Here is a 25,491-nt window from a genome sequence, read left to right as displayed (position 1 = left end):
AATGAACACCAGTACACACAAATCATTTCAATTTTAACTGAAAAACACACACAATGAGCACATTTAGGAAATGGACAGCAAGCCTGTGCTTAATGATAACTTACTTCATGTTTTATTTAATGCTGCTGATATGAAGTCAGTATAATTATATAACGTGGTACGTTTCATTTTAATGCTGTGTGCCAGACTTTGTGTTTTGAGACCTTCTCACATGATCTTTCCCCAGTACTTCTGTTCTTACCTGGGTACCCCTACCTACCATCCACCTGTCAGTCATAGATCTCTCAGCCTTGTTTCCCGTCATATCCTTGGCTTGGCTCCTGCTCTCTAGACTTCACCTCCTCTCTGGGCCCTGCTTTCTAGTGTTGCCTCTCTCCCAAGCCTTGCCTCCTGCCCTCTAACTTCAGTACCCCAGGTACCTGGGTTGTTCATCTGGCTCCTGGTTTTGTATGTCCCTGAACTCAAGTTCTAGTCTCCATCTAGTGGCATGAGTTTGGCAATACAGGGAGTCAGGGTAATAGCTGCATTAATTAACATCTGCCACTGGATGGAGCCTGGCTAACCTAAAAGTACTGCAAAGTGAATGTAGTTAGAAAATTGTACATTTCTGTTACATTTCTTTTAATGCGATATTTTATTTTGCAAGTTATTATAACTAGGACTGAATGGTATTACACATATTGTGAATACTGCTTCTTTTTGTACAGTTTCTTGGGTGAGAAATATCCTAAAAATATCTGTGCATGTAGTGTTGATTCCTACGGGAAGCCTCAATTCACAGTCATTTCACTCAAAAGTCCTGACAGTCAAGAATGCAACTACAACTTTAAGTGAGGACTTAGTTTATAAGTAATGCCTGTAAACCTCCAATTAATAATCTCCTATTTTACTAAGGTCAATTACCTAATTGTTGCCTGATTTTTGTCAAAATTTGGTTTACCATATCCTATAAATCAAGATAAATTAGAACACGTAGTTGACATTCAACTCTCAGTACAGGATTTACTGGTTTTGTTATTTTGTTGGGCAACAAATTTACCAGTTTTGATAAGTTCATTCATGCAAAAAGAAAGCAATAAAAATGGCCTGGCATAATAGTTTTTCAGTTGATTCTACTTAGCTGTCTCAGTCATAGAGATGTACTATACGGAAACAGACCCTTCGGTCCAACTCAGCCGTGCCGATCAGATATTCTAAATTAATCTCGCCCCATTTGCCAAGTCTTCGCCCACATCTCCAAACCCTTTCTATTCATATACCTATCCAGATGTCTTTTAAATATTGTAATTGACCAGCCTCCACCACTTCCTCAATCTACACACGCACCACCCTCTGCATGAAAAAGTTGCCCCTTAGGTCTGTCAAATCTTGCCCCCTTCACTTTAAGCCTATGCCCTCTAGCTCTGAACTCCCCTACCCTCTGGAAACTTACCCTATCCATGCCCCTCATGATTTTATAAATCCATGTTAAGGTCACTCCTCAGCAGCCTCCAATGCTCCAGGGAGAATAGCCCCAGTCTGTTCAGTCTCTCCCTGTAGCTCAAACCCTCCAGCCCTGGCAACATCTTTGTAAATCTTTCCTGAGCCCTTTCAAGTTTCACAATATCCTTCCTATAGCAGGGAGACCAGATCTGCACACAGTATTCCAAAAGTGACCTAAACGTATTACTCTGACCGATAAAGGCACACATACCAAACACTTTCTCCTATCTACCTGCTAATCCACTTCCAAAGTCTCTCAGCTCAGCAACACTCCCCAGAACCTTATCAGTGTATAAGTCCTACCCTGATTTGCATTTCCAAAATGCAGTATTTCTCATTTATCTAAATTAGACTCCATCTGCCACTCCTTGGCCCATTGCCCATTAAGATCACAATTGACCTTCATGCAATAAAATTGTCTAAAATTTGGGCAGTTTCCAAGATTCAAGCCTCATTTAGTTACAAAGGAGACAAAGCATAATTCTATCAATAAGGAAGATTTAGATGTTTTATTAACTCCAAGAATAGTAAGCATATTAAAGCAACAATCCCATCATACAATGAAATAGCTTTGAAATCACTCTTACCACCCCGAGAATTTCAAATTCTATGTTCATGGTTACCAATGCATTTCAGTGGACTCACCGTGATACTGCATTCACTGCCATTATATTAATTTTACATGATAAATATAAATCTCTCAGTCTCTAATTTGGATGCAACTTCAAGCAGAGGAATTAAGATTATGTAGTCACTTTTAAAACACAATCAATTAGACAGTAGGATATGTGTGTATATGTGTTAGCTGCCATATTCATAAGCTCAAAAAAGATGTGTAAATTAAAAGACCTGCAACAAACAAATCAAAATACTAATTCTGTATTTTGAAAGCTCTTTTATATATAAACATAAGCAAACTATAAACCACTACTCAAAATTACCAATGGTTGCTTAGTCTCCTCGACTAAATCTTCAAAAGGATTATTCCAAATATGATGCTGTCTGATATTAAACGTACACCTATTTTTATCATACAAATGACCACCTACCAGATCAATAACCATAGTGTCTTCAAATTCTTCATTCATATCCTCCAACTGACCCCTTGATGACATCATTACATCTTCAAAAATTGGTTCAGCATCATCCTCCATTAAACTGTGACTGCGGCTGTAGAAAGAACGAAAAATTAAATATTAATTTGGCAGCTATATCCAACCATTTCCTTCTAGCCTCAACAAGAGTAGCACTCTGATTTTTCAAGAAAAGGGATACATTCACCAAACTCCTAAGTTTGGTGTCATCCTAGTGTCCCCATTTATGAACAGACGTTAACACGCACAAATGACTCTTTGTCTTTTAACTGATTTCAAATAGATCTGCAAAAGATTGCAGAAGGAGTAATTAATCATCATTCCTTGCACTTATCTAACAACCTCCTCAAACTAATATGCAGCCAGAGGTCCTGAAACCTTATGACTTCTTGTAGTACAGTCCTTAGTACAATATGCAATTTGTGAATGGAATCGTAACAATACTGTCCCAAACACCTTCAAGCTGCAGCTTAAAGGGATTACCTGATTTTACCTCAAACCAATATTTATTAAAAACAATCTCAACAAATATAAAAAAATACACTAACAGATACTGACAGATACGACCACAACTAATCTGGCACTATGGCATCTTTCACATCTTTCCAAGTGCCGCAACATGGCATCTATGATTTCTTAATAAGCAGTCTATGAACTTACACTGATTGCCTTACACCACCTCGTGCTTTCATGTAGTTCATGGCCACTCTGTCTTTTCGGTGTGCCTCTTCAAGCTTGTGTTGACCCAACCAAGGCATTTGCATTTGAGGGCTGAACAGAAAAGTGCCTCACTTTAAAAAATGAACTGATATGGTGAACTAAATCTATAAATTTCAATACAGAAAGAAAATACTAAATTGCTAAAAGCACGAGTTTGCCGATAAGTGTTGCACTTTCTCCTTTAGTGGTCTATGGTGCTCAAGGATCACTGGTTTTGGTCATAGGTAAAGCCAACTTACTTCTGTACATAATCAGATTCGGAGCCCCGTTCAGATTCCTGATCTTCCATGTTGTGTTCTGCCGGTTGCCGAGGATTTTCCCGCATGACTGTTGAAGTCAACTGTGGTGGATGCAGGACTCCTGGAGTTTGAACAGCGTCATTCCTGTTCATCCATGAATTATCCACATTCTCCTCTACAAAACCAAACAAAAGAAAATGCTGTCATGAAGAAATAACATGACAGTTGCTCCTATATATGTTTTCGAATGATTGAATTCTGAATTAACACTTTGGAGGCTAACCTGAACTGGAAGTTCAACAAACCACCAGGCAAACAAATTGTTTATGGAAAGACTGAGATGCTTTCAATGAAGTGCAACATTTCTAAAGTGACCATTTTTGAAGAAAACCTACTAAAAATGTACAAGTTTGTTTTGTTTGTTTTCACCTTTCCTAAGACTGATGTAGAGTTCCACTGGTGCCCTCTAATAATCTACACCAACACTCTTTTTAATATGAGCTGACAGTCTATTAATAGAGGCAATTCAACTGTGGTGGATGAGGTGAAGAGGACGGAGGACGATGGTGAGGGTTTCAATTGCATTTGATTATGCCTTAGGCTTTTAATACAAAGTTTAAGCTTCGAGACTAAGTTAAAATTGAGCGTCAAAGGGAGCCATGTTGTCTGCTCAGAATCCTGTTCAACAACAAACCTGGGTGGATTGGTTGCTCTGGGGATGGAGAGGCTAATATTTGCTGGGGAAAAGGTACAAGATGTTCACATCTGTCAATTATGACCTGAACAACTGTGCTGACTGTGGAAAGATTTTATCTCTAAGTCTCACAGTAATACTTCAAGAATGCCAGGCTTTACTTTAAATGGTCTATTTGATTCCAAAACTATTGGGACTGAAAGAAGATTAAATTATGTAGCATTTCTACCTACCTGCAAGGAAGGAGGAGTGACAGAAAGAGAGAGACAGACAGAGGCATTCAGCTTCTGTTGTTTACCATGCGGAATATGGGTGGAATCTTACACTCGGATTAAAGTGCAACACAAGGCTGGAAGATTCACCTAGCTTTGGCCAGAAGGAGAAACCTCCAGAGTATTTCACACTGTGATCATTTGTTTGGGAACTACTGGGAAAAGGAAGCAATCCACTGGCAGTCAAGAATATTTTGAACTAGTTTTTGGAGAATGAAGTGTTGACTTAAGGGACAGAGTAAATTATAACCTGGGAGGAGGTTTTCAATTGTTTTATAACCTAAGTGGAGGGTCTTTTCTGTATAAAATACAAGTTTCCCATTAAAACAGTGTTCAGTTAATTATAAATAAATAAAAAAGTGCTAGAAACAGTACGACTCTGGCAGCATCTCTACAGAGAAAAACAGTGTTGAAATTTCAAGTTTAACCACTCAGAACACAGACTCAAAATGTTAACTTTTTCTCTCTCTATAGATGCTGCCACATGGGCTAAATGTTCCAGCATTTTCTGTTGTTTAAAGATGTTACACTATTGTTTGTTTATTAACTTCTAGTTGTATTTGCTGTTTTTCAGGCATTTTCTTTTTCATATTATCACATTCCCTTTAATACTGCACAACTTAACTTTCACAACGCTTTTATGTGCCACTATACTAAGCACCTTCTCAAAACCTGTATTAGGCAGCATACATTTGGTTTCTTTTGTGAATGTTTTGAATCTAGTATTAAATCTGTTAGACATCACTCATTTCAGCAATTTATGTATCACAAGTGTCAAAATACTGCTGCAAACAATTTTTAAAAACAGATATGATTCACAATGATGCAATACAGTAAGTTCAGAGCAAGCCAAAACATTTCAAACTGGCAAATCTGTTTCAAAATGTACAGAAATAGCCTTGTTTAATGTTTATAAAAGGTAGCCCTAAAAGGAATAGTGGAGTTAGGTGTATCAACAAATTACAAAAGCACTGTGACATATGGACAAACAGTGTTATCAAACTGCTTTCTTAGCTACACAGAAATTAGAATAAAGACAAATTTAGAATATGCAAGCTAATTTTCTGAATAACTGAAATAAGGGTGCCATGCTAAATAGTTCCGTTACTTGCCTTCGGTCCTCCTTTTGTTAAGTGGTGGACGCCCTTTTTTACTACGTATTGAGGAAGCTTTACTACTGCTGCCTCCACTAATCACAGACATCCTATCGTCCTCCCCACCAGTAAGTAATGAGTTGCGATAGGAGATCAGGGGCAGCCAGATATCCTCTCTTCGTTCCATCATCTGCTCAGACATGAATTTCTCCAGGTATGCATGGCTAAAGAAAACACAGTAATGCAATATCTAACTCCTCAATTTAAAAAGGATAAAATATGTACAATTTTTTTTTAACAATGTTACACAAATACAGAGGAACAAATTGAGAATATGTTTCTTTTCAATTTGATTTTAATGCAGACCCTGTCTACTCTACTAGACAAGCTCTAGACACTTTGATCCCTACAGAGATTCTAGGTTATTCATTAATTTACTTGTCAACCACTCCTCCCATCTGCTCACATCACTCCCTGCACTAACCTCTACACCAAGAATTTTAATGCTGCTGTTAAGTAAATTAAATAAATATCTAAGAATATGTAGTCCCCTGTATAGTTCAGAGGAATAAGAGTAATAATTTTACTCAAAATAATGAATTTTTTGGTAACTTAGTTTCTTAAACATATTATTCTGTAAAAACGTGATTTAAAAAACCATAGAGACCAGAAGTAAATGCAAGTTATTTATCGTACTAGGATAGAAATGAATTTCTCTATATTTTACTTACACAGTTTTTTTGTCCTGGCGCAGAAGTTTAGAGGAGAATTCACCAAGAATCTCAAGGAAGGCAAGATTTGGTGGAGGGTACTCTGGTCCATTTGGGTTAGGATATTTAAAAGCAAACTCTATGCCATCCCTAAAGTAATAAGCAAAGACTTGTTAGAAATACTGCAAAGGGCCTGACTTTAAAGCAATTAGGTTTCATAATTCAAGCAAGTAACCCACAGATGATAAACTGTTGAAAGATATTTCTGCTTGTCACCTAAAGCCCATAATTTTGGGAAGTATTTTAGAAAGATTGTATCCTAACCAGTAAACTTGTTGAGAGAGAGGAGGAACAGAGTTTTAGGAGTACAGATGGACAAATCTTTAAGTGTGTCAATTCAGGTTGAAAAACATTAAAAAATTAAATGACATTTGTAGAAGTAATATATAAAGGAAATTAAGTTGAATTAAAAAAATATTTCTGTCATGTTTGTGTTTCATGCATCCCAATATAGGAAAGATGTTACATGAACAGGGAAGGTTCACCAAAATTATACTGATTAAAAAAAATGTTATGAAGGAAAATTCAAAAACACAGACGACGTGGGGAATTGAATGATGCTTTTCTGAATTATGTAAGATTCTAAGATAATGATAGCGAAAAACTGCTTTAATCAGTTGGCACATCAAAATAAAGGGGTGTAAAGTTTAGGTTAATCCAGCTAACACTAAATCAGTTATAATCAGCATTAGAAATGTTACAACCTGGTAGTACTTTTGTGAAGTATGATCGTGATATTGTAGTACTTGTAATATTGCGCTGGTACTCACTTGTGTAAAGTAGCAACAGCTTCTCTCGTCTTGATCTGATCCAGACCAAAAGTGAGGGCAAACCGACGAGCAAGTTCTTTAATACCACTGACATGGGCTGATGACCTGTCAAGATTTGGACCTTGCTCCTGGACAAGCTCATTGAAGAGCTAAAGTGAAAAAAACTGCAAGTTAGCATTTCACCTAACTCAAATTTGCTCAAAAATAAGCTGCTGATGATGAACAATAGAAACTTCTTACCTGCTGTAAACTGAGAATAAGTGTCTTGGCACACTGAATTTTGTCAATTTGTCTGGTTTTACTTAACGTTTCCTTTATGATGTCTCCATAGTCATTGTAATACTGTTTTGTAAAAGTACACATAAACATGATGCCTTATTGGATATTGTCCATTTATTTTTTAAAAAAGATACTTATAATTTTCAAGATGTCAATCAACTTTGAATTTTTCTTCAACAGCAGAACGTATACTAATATTGCATTACTTAATACAGCAATCTAGTTAATTTAACATGCTATGTATAAATTGGCATAAAAAGAAAAACTTCAATGACTTTCTAAAGTTTATTGGGTAAAGGTACAGACAGTGAGATATTATGCCACATATGCTAAGTATTCACAAGTTTTATTTTTAGTTTGTGCTGAGTTAATTGATCTCAAGCAATGTGGAAACTGGCCTCAATTTTCCTGAATTACAAAGGAAACACTTGGCATTCAAGTACATGACTTCTATCAAGTGAGTTCAGTTGAAAAGTGCACACACTTGGTTAGAGACAAAAAAAACTGCAGATGCTGGAACCCAAGGTAGACCAGCATGAGCGTGGAAGAACACAGCAAACCAGGCAGCATCAGGAGTTGGACTTCTTCACCAGTCTTGAAGATGGGTTACACTGAATCATCGACCTCTCCACCTCCACAAAGTGCACTAATGTTAGGCCAGAATCAGGAATGGCTCTTATGTCATTACATTCTGGATCAGTGGTGCTGGAAGAGCACAGCAATTCAGGCAGCATCCGAGGACAGGCAAAATCGACGTTTCGGGCAAAAGCCCTTTTTTTACCTTATGTCATTACAGTCATGGGATAGGTTCATTGTCTAGGCATATACAGAAAAGTGGTACTTGGAGAAAGCAGAGGAAGATACTGTTGGCTCAGAACATCAACCAAGCAGAAGTGGTCAATGGGTTGAGAAGTGGCAGATGGAGTTCAATCCAGATAAATGCAAGGTGCTGCATTTTGGGAAAGTAAATCTTAGCAGGACTTATACACTTAATGGTAAGGTCCTAGGGAGTGCTGCTGAACAAAGAGACCTTGTAGTGTAGGTTCATAGTTCCTTGAAAGTGGAGTCGCAGGTAAATAGGATAATGAAGGTGGCATTTGGTATGCTTTCCTTTATTGGTCAGAGTACAGGAGTCGGGAGGTCATGTCGCGGCTGAACAGGACATTGGTTAGGCCACTGTTGGAATATTGCGTGCAATTTTCGTCTCGCTCCTATCGGAACTATGTTGTGAAACTTGAAAAAGTTCAGAAAGGGTTGGAGGATTTGAGTTATAGGGAGAAGCTGAACCAGGTGGGGCTGTTTTCCCTGGAGTGTCGGAGTGACCTTCCAGAGGCTTACAAAACCATGAGGAGCATGGATAGGATAAATAGACAAAAGTATTTTCCTGGGGTGGGGGAGTCCAGAACAAGAGCGCATAGGTTTAGGGTGAGAGAGAAAGATATAAAAGAGATCTAAGGGGCAACTTTTCACACAGAGGGTGGTATGTGTATGGAATGAGCTGCCAGAGGAAGTGGTGGAGGCTAGTACAATTGCAACATTTAAAAGGCATCTGGGTTTGGAGGGATATGGAGAAAGTGAGGACTGTAGATGCTGGAGATCAGAGCTGAAAATGTGTTGCTGGAAAAGCGCAGCAGGTCAGGCAGCATCCAAGGAGCAGGAGAATCGACGTTTCGGGCATAAGCCCTTCTTCAGGCTTATGCCTGAAACGTCGATTCTCCTGCTCCTTGGATGCTGCCTGACCTGCTGCGCTTTTCCAGCAACACATTTTCAGCTTTGGAGGGAAATGGGCCAGGTGCTGGCAGGTGGGACTAGATCAAGTTGGAATATCTGGTTGGCATGAACGAGTTGGACCTAAGGGTCTGTTTTCGTGCTGTACATCTCTGTGACTCCAAGTGATTGTCAAGATAGTAAAAGGGTAATAAAGGATGAATATTTCCAACAAATCAATATTAAGTGCAGCTAAAAAGAAAATTACAAGTTATATTAATTTGATCTACAAGAGACTTTAATTCTACTTTTAAAAATAGCAATGTTCTAATCTCTAAAATTACCTTCATATAATGCTTGAAAATGTCAGCAGCAGCATTCATATCCACAACATCATAAATTATAAGCTTGCAAAAGCCTGCCAAGAGGTTTCTTCTTTTATGAAGGGCTTCAATCTTGTTGGCTTCATCCTCTTCATCTCCTTCTGCACAGGAGAAAGAAATGCAAGATTACAATTTATTTGGTAAAATGGCAATTTCACACTTGCTAGAGAGAAGAAACCAGTTACTATAATTACACCCTCTATCATCTTCTCAATTTAAAACTTAAATTAACGCAAATTTTTTTCCACTTGATGCAGATTACTTTCAAGTCCAATGTTACGTGGTCTGAACAGATCAACGCTGATGCTCATAAAAATAATAACTGGTACCATAAGTAATATAATAATTTGGATACTATCTGGTAGAGTATCTTAAGTTATGATAAATATGGATAAATTCTGAATATCAAGAAATCAAATAAATTTAACTTTAATTTACTTTCACGTGGACAGTCTTACCCATGCTTTGGTTCTCCTCATCTTGATCAATAAATACATGATCCATTACAAAGCTGAGCAACTCTGACTGCAGTCCAGTATCTGGGCTGTAAACAATCGGCTTGAGCCCATCCCTGCCACCAGTTGTCAATTGGTGACTGAATATCATTAACAGATCACAAAGCAACATGAATGCCTATAATGGGACAAAATGAATCTTTATTAAAAGAGTTTTTAACAGGAGCAGTTGAAATTACATTTTGGAATCAATGTTTTAGCTTGATGCAATACATTTCAAAAAATTATTTACTTCTGTTGAAAATAATTTTGCAGAAGCATAAACTTAGACAAAGATCTTCACAACTTTTTTGAAGCACTTACTGGCTGTTAGGGAACTTTGAGAGAAATGCATTGTGAGCAACTGGGCTAGTTGGCAGAGGAATGGCAGATGGAGCTTAAGCATAAAAATGCGAGATGTTGCATTTTGGTAAGACAAACAAGGCAGGACTTGCATGGTAACGGTAGGCTTTAGAGTGTGTTGTCAAACAGAGACAACTAGGAGTGCAGATACACAGTTCCTTGAAAGTGGCGTCACAGGTACATGGGATGGTGAAGGTGGCGTTTCACATGCTTGCCTTATGGTCAGAGCATTGAGTACAGGAGTTGGGATGTCATATTACAGCTGTATAAGATATTGGTAAAGTCATATTTGGAGTACTGAGTACAATTCTGGTCATCCTGCTGATGTTATTAAACTGGAAATGGTGCAAAAAAGATTTACATAGATGTTACCAAGACTGGAAGGTTTGAGTTATAAGGACAGACTGGATAGGCTGGGCCTTTTTTATTTAATCCCTCAAGCTGAGACGGTTGCAGGGTGACCCGACAGAGGTTTATAAAATCATAAGGTGCGGAGCTAAGGTGAACAACCAAGGTCTTTTCCCCAGGATAGGGGAGTTCAAAACTAGAGGGTATACGTTTAAGGTGAGAGGGGAAAGAATTTAAAAGGGACCTGAATGGCAAGTTTTTCACACAGAGGGTGGTGCGTATATGGAATGAGTTGCCAGGGGAAGTGGTAGAGGCAGACACAATTACAACATTTAAAAGACATCTGGAGATATAAATGGATAAGAAAGGTTTAGAGGGATATGGGCCAAATGTAGACAAATGTCACTAGCTCAGTTCAGTTTAGGAAATCTGGTCAGCATGGATGAGCTGGGCTAAAGGACTGTTTGATTTTATAACTCTAAAATTAACCAAATTTACCACTTTAATTACATATGAATAAAATCTTACTTTATGGTGGAAATAGTTACCTGCTCTTTGACAGATGGGTTGACATTTGTCAAACAGTGCTGACAGACAATACAAAATGCTTTCAATGTTTTTCTCAATCCTAGTTGTTCATCCTAAAAGAAATAATTTTAAAAAATAAGTTATATTTAACACCTAACTAAATCTACAGATACACAATTGAGCAAAGCACAAAGTTCAATGCTGTTCAAATGTTCAAAAATTACATTGTCTATTTTTTCCATTTTTCTAGACGTACTACATCAAAATTGCATATTTCACAGGGTTAGTAAGTTCCAACAGCAGTTCCAATTTATCCTCCAAATACTATTGCTAGAACCCTCAAATATGAGAAAGGTTATGCCTAACCACAGAAAGCTATTCAAAGGATTCATCTGAGCATATACATTCCAGAACGAACTCCTATTAGCTATTGCTCATTTTGCTCTCCGAGCATATTTGATTTTAAATCTCCCACTTACACCTGTGTCTGCCATATTAATTCAAGACAAACAGCCATGAAACAGGCAATAAGAATTACTATTTAAACAACCGTAGTGCTGGAAAAAGCTGCATACATTTATTATTAGTTGCTGTACTTGAGATTGCCATACTCCATACTTCATGTTGATGTATTTAAATGGGATATTTTTCACATCTGGTTCCAGCTAAACTGACCTGAACTTGAAAATAGTCAAGTAAAAAGAAACACTGAAGAAAAAAGAATGAACCTGCAATGGAAGGAGGGATTACAGCTCTGGAATGGCAGGACACTTATAATTAAAAAGTTTAGTAGTTTTGTGATTCAGGTCACCAAGTACTGTGGACTAAAACATTTAGACTCCAGTGAAAGAGGATCTGAGCTTTCCATTCCACTTAAAAGCAGAAGTCAATTAGAAAAATACAGGTTTGAATGATGCATTCTTTCTCAGCACCAAGCACTGAGGATTTCCTTATTAATTTTCAAGCTACCCCCATCCTCAAGCATTAATAACATAAACCCTCAATCACTTAACTGATAATCCTCGACTTTCATCATCTAGCCTTTTACTGTTTTCAACTTTCTTGTTGTGCTACATTTATAGACATTGTTTCTTAACACTGATTTCTCAAAAAAAAATCCCGTGTGTTTTTGATGTTCTCTTATGGGTAAATCTCAATACAGAGGACTAAAGACCAGTCAAACTTCTAAAAATAAAGTAACATAAATTTCAGACTATCGCATGTCACTTCTAACATCACTTCTCTCCTCAACATGCCTTGAGAACAATTAAAGTGACATTTTAAGAATTTACCTGATTAAGACCCTGTGTAAGTGCAGCCACACTGTAAATGAGGAAATTGTCCCTTTAGTAGAGTGATGCCAATATCTAGTGCATAAGATTTACAAACTTGACCTTTTTTAAATGACAGGACAGATTTACTTCTGTATAGACCATGAATAATGAACTATAAAATGGAGGAGTTAGTTTATAATGTAAAAGTATCAAAAGAAAAATAAAGAATATAAATTATTCCCAATAAACTAGAACAACGCAGCCTAAAGTAAACTACTTCAACAAGTACTTCCATTCTGACCAGAAACACCATGGATCTAAAATCGATTTAGAAATCTTAGTCGTGCTATAATAAATGAGCATAATTGGAAATGTCACCCCAAAATCAGAATGCTACATTTTAAGAATGAATTCACAGAAACAAAATTTCAGTTAAAAAGGTATAAAGTTTTTCCCAACTAGATTTAATTAAAAATTTATGACATCTTGTTTCTGGCACAATTCCAGTTCTTCCACATTTGTAAAGAGCCTTTTTTTTTAAAACAATAACATGAACATTGCTGACTTTAGAGCCTTTCCTCACCTTAGTTGGAGAACCTTCAGCTATTTTGACAAGTTGCCACAGAATGGAGTAGTGACAGCACTGGAGCGCCTGGACCACTATCTAACCAGTAAAATAAACAGAATGGCAATAATTACACTTCAGCTGATTGGACAGGTAGCAAAGTGTCCAAAACTTCAAGAACTTTCCCATTGGAAATTAGAATAAAAAATTATGTTTTTTTATACAAAGCCTACATTAACTGAACTCAACATCTTTTAGACGTACAGTTTAAAAACATTAGAATATATGTTAGTTTTGATGATGCTCATTATTCAAATTAAGCTGTGTTGCAGTGGCTTATGCATATTAAATATTTCTTGCGCTACTGAAAATCTAGCACATACACATTCAATTATTTCAAATGTTCTTAAAAAAAGAAAACACACATTCTCAAAGGAACTGCAAGAGTTAAGTCTTTAAATACTTTGGAGAAATTCTTACCTGTTCTGGCATAGATCCAAGTTCAATCCCACTTTTTAAAAGCCTGTAGCAGTTTCCAAACAGTTCCCATTTTGTAAGATCGTGAGCACTAATAAAAAGAAAATGTTCAAGTAATGAGAGATTATATTCTTCCATGATCCAGGCTTTTCTGGCTGCTTAGCCCTCTCATAACACCACATTCAATAAAAAGGTTGAAAACAAACACCTGTCTTGCAATGGCCCAATGTGATCGAAATTGTTGTAGCTTAGAATTATCATAATCTGCGGTCTACCATTTGTTATTAAATGCACAATGGCTGAAGTTATAAACTCCATTAAGTTTCAAACACAGAAGTAATTCATTAGCTGCATAATTTCTACAGTTTATCTGTTACAATAATGGTGAGACTACCTTAAACAAATAATGGTAGATTATTTCCAAATTTCAGTATTAGTGAATGAAAAGATTTCGACCAAAGATTTTCTGAAAATGAAACTAATGTAAAACATAAACAAATCTAAACACGAGAAACTGTAGAATGCAGTTTATTCCACTTGATTTCAAACCTCTGACATCACCAAGTATTTTAGAGGACTATGTCCTTAATGTGAAATTTATTACCGAATATTTCAAATTGATATTAGTGAAATATTTCCTGATGACATATCTTCTCCAGCTATAATTCTGAGCTAACAGTTCCCTTTCAAGGATCCAACTAATGCGATCTGAAAGCCAGTGCTGAATGGTCTGAAAGCAGCATCCTACTGCATCAATTTTTCTTCCCTTACTGCAGGGAACCTAGCTTTTGCATAACACCTTTCACTGTTAAGATGAACACTCGCCAGCTGGAGAACCATCAAGACAAGGCTACATTCCAGCACTCCATAGAATCATGCACAAGTGTTCCAATGCACCCAGTCATCCTGAAAAATCAAAGTGCTTAATATGTAGAACAAGCTTTCACATACTTGTGGAAGGCAGTTAACCTCTTCAAAGTAGAGAGAACATTATAAATGTCGTCATCATCTGCTTCTTCTCCCTATGAAAACAGATAAAATTGATGCTGCCTTAAAATAAATTCATACAATGCAGTGAATAAAAGGAAAGAAGTGCAATTCAGACAGTTAAAAATCCATACTGTAGTCTACCAGATATGAACGACATACTTCCAGGTTCAAACTATTGCAAGGGAGCATTTTCTGAATTTAAGAAAATGAAATTTAGGAGGTGAAAGCCTTCACAAGATTTTAATCATTACTTAAAAATCATATAATCAGCGAACGAATGCTCAGTTTGGGTTCCACCCAAAGCCACTCAACAGCTGACGTCATTACAGCCTTGGCTCAAGCATGAACAAAAGAACTTAATTCCAGAGGTGAATTGAGAATGGCTGCCCTTGACATCAAGACAGTATAATACTGAGTGTGGTATCAAGGAGTCCTGGCAAAACTGAAGTGAGTTGGGGGCTGATGGGGGGAGCGAGAGAAAGCAAGAGCGAGAACCTTTGCACTGAAAAAGCACACAAAAAAAATTGTGGTTGCTGGAGGTCAGCAGTCTCAGTCCTAGCGGTTCAAGCTGATGATTCACAACTACTTTCTCAAGGGCAATCAGGGATGGGCAACAAATCAACAATGCCAGCATACAAAGCAAGAATGTAAAATCTGTCAAATATAGTTCTTTTAGCCACATAACAAAATGACATATCAATCAAAACACTCAAGATTGTAAAGCACATCTTCACAACAGATCTGACACTATTATTCTAGGCAGATAATTTATTGATAAAATTTGCACTCACCTCCTGTAATAAGTCTTCAACTGACTGACTGAATCGCTCTACCAGCTCATCAATCATCTGACTGCGTGCAATGTTAACACGGTTCTGAATTGTGTATTCGTCACTACACAGGATGTTATATGTTTTGCTGCATGATTCTAAGACATCTGACTCTATGTGCTTTTCAACAACAAACTTGGTTTGTTTTAGCAATGCATCGAGGTGCTGGGAGAAGGGGAAAAAAATCAGATAAGCAATTTTTCTGTTAAAAATAGACTATTAACAAGATAGGAATATGTTCTCTCTTGCAACTCACCATTTTTAATCAATCATATTCTCAAGCAGAACCTATCAATTTCTTTTCTACTCTAGCAGCAAGTTCTCCAGTAGTTTACCCTCACTTCTCTTCTTGGGCATTGCTCCGCCACTTTGAGGGCAAGTCACCGGCCTCTGCTCATGATCTTGCTCGATTGGGAGGGTTAAACAATGATACTGCTTCCTGTTACTTGATGTGAGAATTGAAAATCTAAGAGCAGCGGCTGCACTGCTCCATCACCATAAAAAACATAACCTTCCATTTACCACACAAATTTCTTCACTCAGTAAAATGGATCACTACGAACAGAATTTACTTCAACCATTCCAATAGCAGTCAATAACAAAATAGTAATTTCACATGCAGAAGAACCATTGGTCTGTTTTATTACCCACTTCCAGGATGTTACCCTTGAAACCTGGTGCTCAATTTCATTATATATATTACTGTGTCATGATAGAAGTGAAATGACGGTGTTGAACTTTATTTCTAATAAACAGACACAATCTTTACATGTTGTACACACTTTTCTACATGGAAATAAAAATTTGACATCTTTTCAAAGTTGAATGTACAGTAAAGGTAACTATTCTGTTAAGATTTTTGTTAGCACTAACTGAACACCAAAACCTTAAGATGTATTAAGGACAAGATGGAAGCAGGCTTCACACTGTAGAGATGGAATTGCTGCCTTGTGAGTTACACACAGGCATCTATTATTCCATGAGATTCTGAGATAAAATTAACAGAATATATTACAAAATAATTCACATTACTATTTACCTTTTCCATTCTTCCTGTACTGTACAGCTCCAAGTCAAAGAACTGAGGGATTTGCAACAGATTTGCCACTTTCTCAGAATCAGCTGAGTACTGAAACACAATAAATATCCAAATTCAATGCTATTTACGCTCAAAAAATAATAGGAACACTTGTAATTTTAAAGCATATTCATTCTCATCTTGACATTTACTACATGAACACTGCATAAATATTACAAATTGGTTACCTTTCCTAACATCATTGGAAGTGCCACTATGAACTGTTCTGTCAATTTAGTGCGATCATCTATCTGCATTTTTCTCTCCTTTGCAGTCAAAACCTGTAATAAGATTGCAATAAAAGTTTTCAAACTAGATGTGTAAATTTTCAATTTTTTTTGTAAGAATCATACTCACAAACACAACTGCAAGTTATGTATCTAGGATGAATTACAAGTTGTACACAAAAAAAATCTTTACAGGTTGAAACACAGAAAAAAATGTTCAATTTAATCTACTCTAAAAGAAGTTGAAGACTTCACACCAAACTTTAGCAACAAAAGTGAGGATTGTAAACACCACGTTGTGTTCCTAAAGGGCTTATGACTGTATATCTGCATATTCTCACATATATATCCACACATATCAAGTTAGGCTATTCCTATAAATAATGGTAGATGGAGAATGAAGAATTCATGAAAAAGAACGTGCAATTTTATTCAGTCCCATTCACAAAAACAAGATGTCCAAAAGCACTTTAAAGCCAATTAAACACTTTTCATACAGCAGTGGGAATAAGGGAATAAGACAGCTATACTGTGCTCAAACAATAATTCGATAAAGACCAGAAAATGTGTTTTTGTGACACTGGTTAAAGAGGTAAATATCAACCATGATACAGCTATCAATCACTTGTATTTGTTTAAAATACTGCCTTCAGGGGTATTTAAAGGTCTTGTTTTATTGTCTTATCAGAAGCACTTCCTCAGAGCTACAGTGGAATATCAACCTTGATTTTTACTCTCAACTCCTGGAATGGAACTAAAGTTTACAACCTGGTGATGAAAGTAAGATCAGCACTAACTATTTTTATTCGTTCATGGGATGAGCGCATCTCTGTCTTGGTCAGCATTTGTTTCCCATTCCCAATTGCTCAGAGGGCTGTTAAAGGTCACCACATTGTTGTGGATCTGGAGTCAATCGTAGGCTACATCAGGATGGCAATTTCCTTCCCTGAAGGACATTAGATGGGTTTTTTACAACAATTAGCCGCAGGTAGACTCACTTTTTATTCCAACTTTTTGTTACTGATTTCAAACTTACTATGGTGAGGCTCAAACCCATATCCTCAGAACATTAAACTCGGGTCTTGGTTACCAGACATGACAACTATGCTACTGGCTCCCCTAACAGAGTCAACTGAAATCTATGTTTGGATACTTGGATAACAATGGTGTCATTTGATTGATAGAATTATTTCCTCTCATTCATGATTAATCCAATTACGGGGATGATGGAAGGACAATGCTGCAATGATATTATCACCAGACTATTACGAGAGACTATTAAGGGTAATGTTCTGGAGATTCAGATTTGAATTATACCATGCCAGATGATACAAATTGAATTGTTTTTCAAAATTTCTTGAATTGAAAGTCTAACGATGACCATAAAACCACTGTCAAATTGTCATAAAACCCATCTGGATCACAAATGTTGTTTTGCTGCCATCTTTACCCAGCCAGGCCTGTAGGAGCAAAACTGTATTCAACCACAAATCATAGTCAGTCACATCCTCCACTCTACCATTACTACTGATCGAGGAAATCAAATCTGGTTCAATGATGAATGCAGGGGTGTGTGCCAGGACAGCAACCTAAAATTGAAAGGTCAACCTGTTGAAGCTGCAATACTTTGGTGCCAAACAACCTGAGCAGCAAAAAACAGATAGAACGAACTGATTCCATAATCAATGCACCAAGTTTAAACTCTGCAGTCCCTCCACGTCCAATCATGAATTGTAGTAGACAATTAAAAACTCAGTGGAGAAGAGGGCTTTACAATTATTCCACCCTCAATGGTGGGGGAGCCTAGCACATCAGTGCAAAAGATCAGGCTTTTGCAACAATCTTCAGCCATTTGATCTTGGCCTCTTCTAGAAGTCCTGAACATCACTGATGTCAGTCTTTAACCAATTCAATTCACTCCATGTAATGTTAAGAAATAGCTGAAGATTCTGGATACTGCAAAAGTCTTTGCGTTCTCAAAACATTCTGGCAATAGCATAAACGTTTTGTTCTTCAGGACTTGCTGTGCACCTAGCCAAGCTGGACCAGTAAAACGACAACATAGGCGTCTACTTTACAGTGTGGAAACATTTCTAGATATGCTCTATACACAAAAATCAGGAAAGGTCCAATTTGAGCCAACTCCCACTCCATCAGTGGAACTCTTGATCATCAGTTAAGTGACAGAAGGGGTCATCAACAGTGTTATACAGTTAATGACCTGCTTAAGAACCCGCTCACTGATGCTCAGCTTGGGTTCCACCAAGGCTATTCAGCTTTTGACCTCATTACACTCGTCTCAAATGTGGACAAAAGACTCAACTCTAGAGGAGAGGTGAGAAGGTAGTCCTTGATACCAATGCTGAATTTGACTGAGTGTGGCATCAAGGAACCCTAGCAAAACTGAATTCAATGGGAATCATAGGGTAAATCACCAATGGTTGACTTATACCTAGTGCAAAATATGATGATTCAGTTGTTGGAAGTTCGTCATCTCAGTCCAGGACATCACTGCAGGAGTTCTTCAGGGTAGTGTTCAGACCCAACATCTTCAGCTACTTCATCAATAACTTCCCATTCATCATAAAGTCAGCAGTGGAGAGCTTTAATGTTCAGCACTATTCACAATTACTAAGATAATGAAGCAGATCATGGCCAAATTCAGAAAATCCAGGGATTACCAAGGCAAAGAAAATGAACTGGACTAGCAATTTAACTGAGTTCCAGATGAGGTCAGAGGGAGGAATTCTGCAGTAGTCACTTCTTGACTCTCCTAAGCCTGTCCACCTTCTATTAGGCACAAGTCAGGAGTGTGCGATGGAATCCTCCCCATTTGTTTGGGAGAGTGCAGTTGCAATAACACTAAAGAAACTCCACATCATCCAGGACAAAGCAGCCTGCTTGATTGGTACGCCTTCCACCATCTTCAACATTCACTCCTCCCACCACTGAGGCACAGTTGCAGTTTGAAAAATCTACAAGATTCATCTTAAACAGCATATGCCAACACCTCAACTACCATCTAGATGGACAAGGGTGGAGGTAAATGGAATACTACCATCTGAAAATTCCCCTCCAAGCCAATAATCATCCTGACATGGAAATGTTATCACTGTTCCTTCATTGTTGCTTGGTCAAAATGCTTCACAAGGGTTTAGATTAGACTGGTGCTGGAAAAACACAGCAGGTCAGGCAGCATCCGAGCAGGAAAATAAACGCTTCGGGCAAAAAGCCCTTCATCAGGAATATAGACAGAGTGCCTCCGGGGTGGGGTGGGGAAAGCTGGGAGAAGGTAGCAAAGAGTACAATAGGTGATTGGGGATAGGGATGGGTAACTATGCATGGGCAATAAATCCTGGCCAGCCAGCAAAATCCAAATTCCATGAATAAATAAAAATAACTATCCTCCTTTTTCTGATTGACAGATTAATCATAAATGAGAAGAAAGAATTCTAACTTAATAACTTAGAATGATTGCTTTTACCCATGGGATTTGGCTTTCTTTAATTACATCTTAAGTATAAACATATTACAGATGTTTTGCACCAAAAACTAGGAAAACTGATTTTAAGTATCAATTTTATTCCACTGACTTCAAACCTGTACTTCCAGAGATAAAAGTGCAATACCTACCCTTTTGCCTGTTCCTCTCCCAACTGGAGGATGTGCTTCTGCAGCTTGCCGAATTGTACACACCATAAGCTCGATAAGTGCAGTTTCCTGCCTGTCAGTCATACCTAGTAAAGATTAAACAGCTTCAAAATTGCAGAACATTAATGACTCAGCACTAGCTAAAATACATTATATGAGGAAGAATTTTTTAAAAATCAGTACTGTATTTGAGTAGTTTATAATGCCCCTGGATTTTGCAATAAGACAGTATAAAACCATCACAGTCACTGCTCCACAAACAGACAGAAAGTTCTGTAATCTGCACTTGTGCTCTTAAATACAGACAGTGAAACTGTCTGCAATCACAGACACTGCTCCACAAACTGACAAGTTCTGCAATCTGCATGTGCGCAAGTGAAAATGGAAATTCAAAGGCTTCAGTCAGCGAGGCACAGATGGTTATAACACAGGAGATCATTCAACCTGTCATGCCTAAGTTGCCACTCTGCAACTTGACCAGTCCCAATTTTTCCCTGTAGATCTAAAAATTTTCTCTCTTCAGATGATTATCCAATTTCCTTTTCTAAGTTACAACTGATATAAGCTCCAGCACACACATAAACAGTGCATTCTAGATCGCAAAAAACATGTGAAAACAGTGCTTCCCCATGTCACTGTTGCTTCTTTCACCAGTCATCATTATTTAATGCCCTCTGCTTTTCATGTTTTTCACCAATGGGAACAGATTCTCCTCTGGTACTCAGAACCTTCATGATTTTGAATGTGTCAATCAAATCTCCTCTCAACTTATTTTTTCCAAGCAGACAATACCAGCTTCTCCAATTTATCCACATAACTGAAGTCCTTCATTCCTGGAACAATTCTTGTAACCTGCTTTCTGCATGTTTTAATGACACACTATTCTTTCTAAATTGGATTTCCCAGAACTGAATACAATACTATAGTTCAGATTGATCTGGGTTACCACAAGGTTTATTATAACTTTCTTGGCTTTACGCTCCTCTTAATAAGGCCCAGAATCTCATATGCTTTATTAACCACCCTCTGAAACTGACATGCCACCGTCAATTATCTGTAGGTTTTTCTGTTTCTGCACCTCCTTTAGAATTGTACTGTCAATAACACATTGTCACTCCTCATTCTTCCTCCCAAAAAGAATCACTTCATTGTCCTCATCTCTATTGAATCTATCAACATCCTACTCTATATTTTATCGATGTTTAAAAATATTGGTGTTCATAATACTTGAATGATTTGCTTCATCAGCAGATTTCAAACTTTTGTCATGAAAACTGTTCCCATGTCAATGACATACATCAATGGTAGCAAGGATCCCAACACTGACTATTGGGAAATTCACTTTAAATGCTCCACCAGCCTCAAAAGTGAGGTTGTTCAGTTACCTATCTCTCATTCAATTTTACATGAATGCTGATAGTGTGCCTTTTATTCCACAAACTCTTAATTTTGTTCACAAGCCTATAATGCAGCAGTTCTTCAAATACCTTCTGAGGTCTGTCCACACATGAATTAATTACATTACCCCGTCCAACCTCAATGACCTATTTTCCCAATTGATTGTTGGTTGGGCTCTGAATTGTTGTTTAAAAAGTTTAACCACCACAGAGGATTTTTTTCCCCTCATTTTCTGGTGTATAACATCTGTGCTGTTGAAATTGATTATCAATTATATTATTCAACTGTGGGATAGGCAGAATGTGTTTTGGGTTGATGGCAATATCCTGTTGATGGAAAAAAGACTATCAACTGCCAACTTACCTTCACTGCTCAATATAGGCATTGTGGATCCTACAGCTTCACACACTTTAAGACCGAAAATCTCAAATACTGTCCAGCTATTTGTTTTTCATGCAAACTTAATATGAAAATCATGCACATCAAACCTACCCTGCAAGCTACTGGCTACACCAATGAGAACATTGCCATATGTGTATCACATGTTATCATGAATAGGCCTCAGGCCACCACTTCCACGCCTGAAATTTTCCCAGGCAACCATAATTACCACAATGCTGTAAAAATGAGTTGACTTGCCCACTTCAGCACTTTTATTTCAGTGAAACTAATTTTATAGTTTAGTGTTAACTTTTTATTGGCAAATATTCCAAAATGTAAAGTATGATTTATCTTTTAAACTTTATGATTTTTCAGATTTTTATTTGCTTATACAAACATTTAGTTTGCTCTCTTTAAAAATGTAATAAAAATTGAAGAATTAACACTGTACCTTACCACCAGGTTGGCTCTATGTAGGAATACTTCAATGAAAATGGCTGCCTGATAACATTTCTGTTACTTCAGACTTGTAAATTCCTTTGATCTGGTAGATTCACACTAATATTAAAAGGTGAATTGTGCATCACAGAGATCATTAGATCTTTGAGGGCAGCTTTTCACAAGGTCAGGAATAATGAAATCACACCATCAGCGACCACAAACTTTAAGCCTTTGCTTACTCTTTCAACATATTATTAGGGAGGGCTGTTTTCATCAACTGGCTTAACCCTTATGCACCCTTTTCTGTGGTCAGAGAGATTTTTTTGACACGAGCAATTATGTAAGATTTACAAGCACAATTCATCAGTAATGGCAGTCAAATCTTTGGAAAAATGTTCTCAATTTAGTTTCAGCAAGTAAATCTTTGACTGATGCACTTTCCTTAGAACATTAATTACATGCTTCAGAATGAGGAGTTTCATGTGCCTTCAATACACTGGGTGGTAAACCAAATATTTCTGAGAAAACGTTTGTAAACAGGCTTCAAATAGTTTCTCCTTATCGTAAACTTTCACAAATCGTTATGACGATATATCACTATTCATGTTCTTGTTAAATTTTGCAAAGAATATTCTCAATTTACTTAGCGAAAAGTCTACAATACTAGTTACCATTAGGATAATATATTTATCATAATTACACACGTAGTTACCTTCTTCCCCTTGTATAGGCTCTTCCAGCAGCAGTTCCACCATACATTCCCAATCCTTGAGAAGTTCTTGGGAGCTTTCCCATAAACTATCCACCAGGTAGGCAGCATGCTCATGCAACTGAAATGTTACAGTTTGGAAAGCAAACAAGCATAAGTTGAATTTAATTTGTAGGTGGGAATACACAGTTTTCAAATTCTACTTTTAAAAGGTATGTGTTAAAATTAAACAGCAATATTGCGAAGAGACCACAATTTCAGATGCCCCCCTGCACTCTCTCAAAATAGACCCAAGGGACAAAGATCTTCCAATGAAGATTGGAAACTCTATCTATGACATTCATCAGACAATAGTTTACACAATGAATTTTGTTTTTTCTGGGCCATCTTCCAATGGAGGATCCTTCAAAACTGACTCAGCACAGGAATCTTTGAAAGGAGCAGCATCCTCTTTCTACAGCTCTAGCTGCCATATTCCAGTAGAATATCAGAATTTAAATGCCCCAAAGCATTTTTTGAAAAGCTATGAAGAGAAGCATGTGTGCAAATGTGAAGGGGTAGATTAGGAACTCGATGAATAAGGCAAGTCGGGTAAATGATGGTGACACAGGATTAGGGTAGGTACTAGAAGTGAGTAAAGGTTAAGTGTGGTGTTGAATATGGGTAATTAGGATAATTAAAGTGAAACTTATGGGGAGGTGGTTGTCTAATGAGAACGACTAGAGGGGTCAGGAGTTAAATCAGGCTTTTTGTAATCTAATATTGCCTGGCTAACTATTCAGCTAAGTAAATCTGACGAGCCCATAGTCTTCAACAATAGCTCAGACTTAAGAGACATTTCCGGAGGATCATGGATGGGAAGCAGGGAAGTTGCCCATTAGATGTTCAAACTTGTTGGATAATTTCCACAGAGCCCTTGCATTGCAACACACAAGAGATCCCATGGCACATCTTACAGAGTATATCAGGTTCTGACGAGCCTGGATCAGATGACCTTGGCTAAGATCACAGTGAAACTGAAAGGTTGACTGGAATAAACATTGTACTCTCAGACATGAAAGCATGATCGATCTTTGCTTTAATTTTTAAATACTTCAAATAGCCAGAAACAAAACTTTTCTAATTTTGATTACAGCAGGAGGGAAAGACAAATGAAGCAGAGAAATGCTGCAAGTATCTGTCCCTCTGACTGGTAAAAAGCCAGATTTCTTTCTGAAGTTTTGTGTCATTATGAATGAAATTAAAGAAAACTGGATTGTGCTACATTTGATTGTCTTCATCAAAGTAAGCGTACAAATACAATTCAACAAAATATTATTTTCTTTAATATATATTAAATGTCATGAACAAACATAACAGCAAAATATGGCACTTAAGTAATTTGTAGACTGACATTATGGCACAGTGTATATTTAATTACAATAGTATTTCTGGTCACAATTACATGTACATTTTTTTGTGGTTAAATCCCACCAGTTTATTTCAGCAAGTTATTCCTTTGTTAGCTAATCCCAAATTTTCTACCCTCTAGCCACAAAGGAATCCATGGCATCAGGTCACCTCAATAGCATAAGCAAAATATTAAGACAGCTTTGCAACCTCATGGTCTTCTGACACTTTCTCAGAATTGTTGTATTACTTTCTATTAATAGGTCACCTTTTTGTTGAGTATTTAAATTCTTGATTTCAGAATCTTACCTCACTTTCTAGGAAGAAAAGTACCAACATCTTAATAAGATTTCCATTTGGACTATGCCTTCCCCTACTTTTAGCATAGGCTTCTTCTGCTTGTGGATCATGTCGACTGAACAACCTAAAATTTATAATTGAGATGTTGTGAAACTCTCCCACATATCACTGAAGATTGATTATTCTTTGTCCGTGCAAACAGCAATTAAAAGGGCTTACAACTTTGTTTCTAATAGGCCGATGTTTTTATGGTTCCCAAACAAAATTAACCATCTTTTTAATATGCATTTCAGAGGTTGTGGGGAAAAGATAGCAGAAAGCTCAAAGATGCCCCATAAAATTTCATAACTTATCCTGTAATAGTTGAAAAATATGAAAAAGAGAGATAAATTATTCGAGAAAAAATCAAACCGATTTTGTTGAAAGAAAATGATGTATTATAGGAAATTATGTAGCTATCACCTTTGTATGAAGCACGATTAGAGAATGTTGATATGGCACTGTCATCCAGTTATAACAATCAATTAAAGTTAAAGCTAATAAA

General features: G+C 37.2%; 1 protein-coding gene across 2 annotated transcripts in view; it reads right to left on the bottom strand.

The window, feature by feature from the left end:
- Positions 1-25,491, bottom strand: part of LOC122555796 (cohesin subunit SA-1) — a 207,996-nt gene that overhangs the window by 3,429 nt on the left and 179,076 nt on the right. For both annotated transcript variants that reach the window (XM_087993741.1, XM_087993742.1), the window contains exons 14-32: positions 24,957-25,071; positions 23,262-23,379; positions 20,312-20,415; positions 16,640-16,732; positions 16,413-16,502; positions 15,335-15,538; positions 14,505-14,575; positions 13,557-13,644; positions 13,095-13,175; positions 11,258-11,350; positions 9,963-10,137; positions 9,466-9,605; positions 7,376-7,477; positions 7,136-7,284; positions 6,327-6,455; positions 5,614-5,819; positions 3,536-3,710; positions 3,237-3,347; positions 2,532-2,652 (exon numbers count right to left, since the gene is read on the bottom strand). In XM_087993741.1, coding sequence (XP_087849867.1) covers positions 2,532-2,652; positions 3,237-3,347; positions 3,536-3,710; positions 5,614-5,819; positions 6,327-6,455; positions 7,136-7,284; positions 7,376-7,477; positions 9,466-9,605; positions 9,963-10,137; positions 11,258-11,350; positions 13,095-13,175; positions 13,557-13,644; positions 14,505-14,575; positions 15,335-15,538; positions 16,413-16,502; positions 16,640-16,732; positions 20,312-20,415; positions 23,262-23,379; positions 24,957-25,071 — 2,365 coding nt within the window. The remainder of the gene's footprint in view (positions 1-2,531; positions 2,653-3,236; positions 3,348-3,535; positions 3,711-5,613; positions 5,820-6,326; positions 6,456-7,135; positions 7,285-7,375; positions 7,478-9,465; positions 9,606-9,962; positions 10,138-11,257; positions 11,351-13,094; positions 13,176-13,556; positions 13,645-14,504; positions 14,576-15,334; positions 15,539-16,412; positions 16,503-16,639; positions 16,733-20,311; positions 20,416-23,261; positions 23,380-24,956; positions 25,072-25,491) is intronic.

This window comes from Chiloscyllium plagiosum, unplaced genomic scaffold (assembly GCF_037043375.1).
Source record: "Chiloscyllium plagiosum isolate Xiang-an unplaced genomic scaffold, Cpla_swu_hap1 HiC_scaffold_13, whole genome shotgun sequence".
NCBI classification, from domain to species: domain Eukaryota; kingdom Metazoa; phylum Chordata; class Chondrichthyes; order Orectolobiformes; family Hemiscylliidae; genus Chiloscyllium; species Chiloscyllium plagiosum.
Note: the sequence above shows the minus strand (reverse complement) of the source record. Positions and strands in the feature narration are given on the sequence as shown.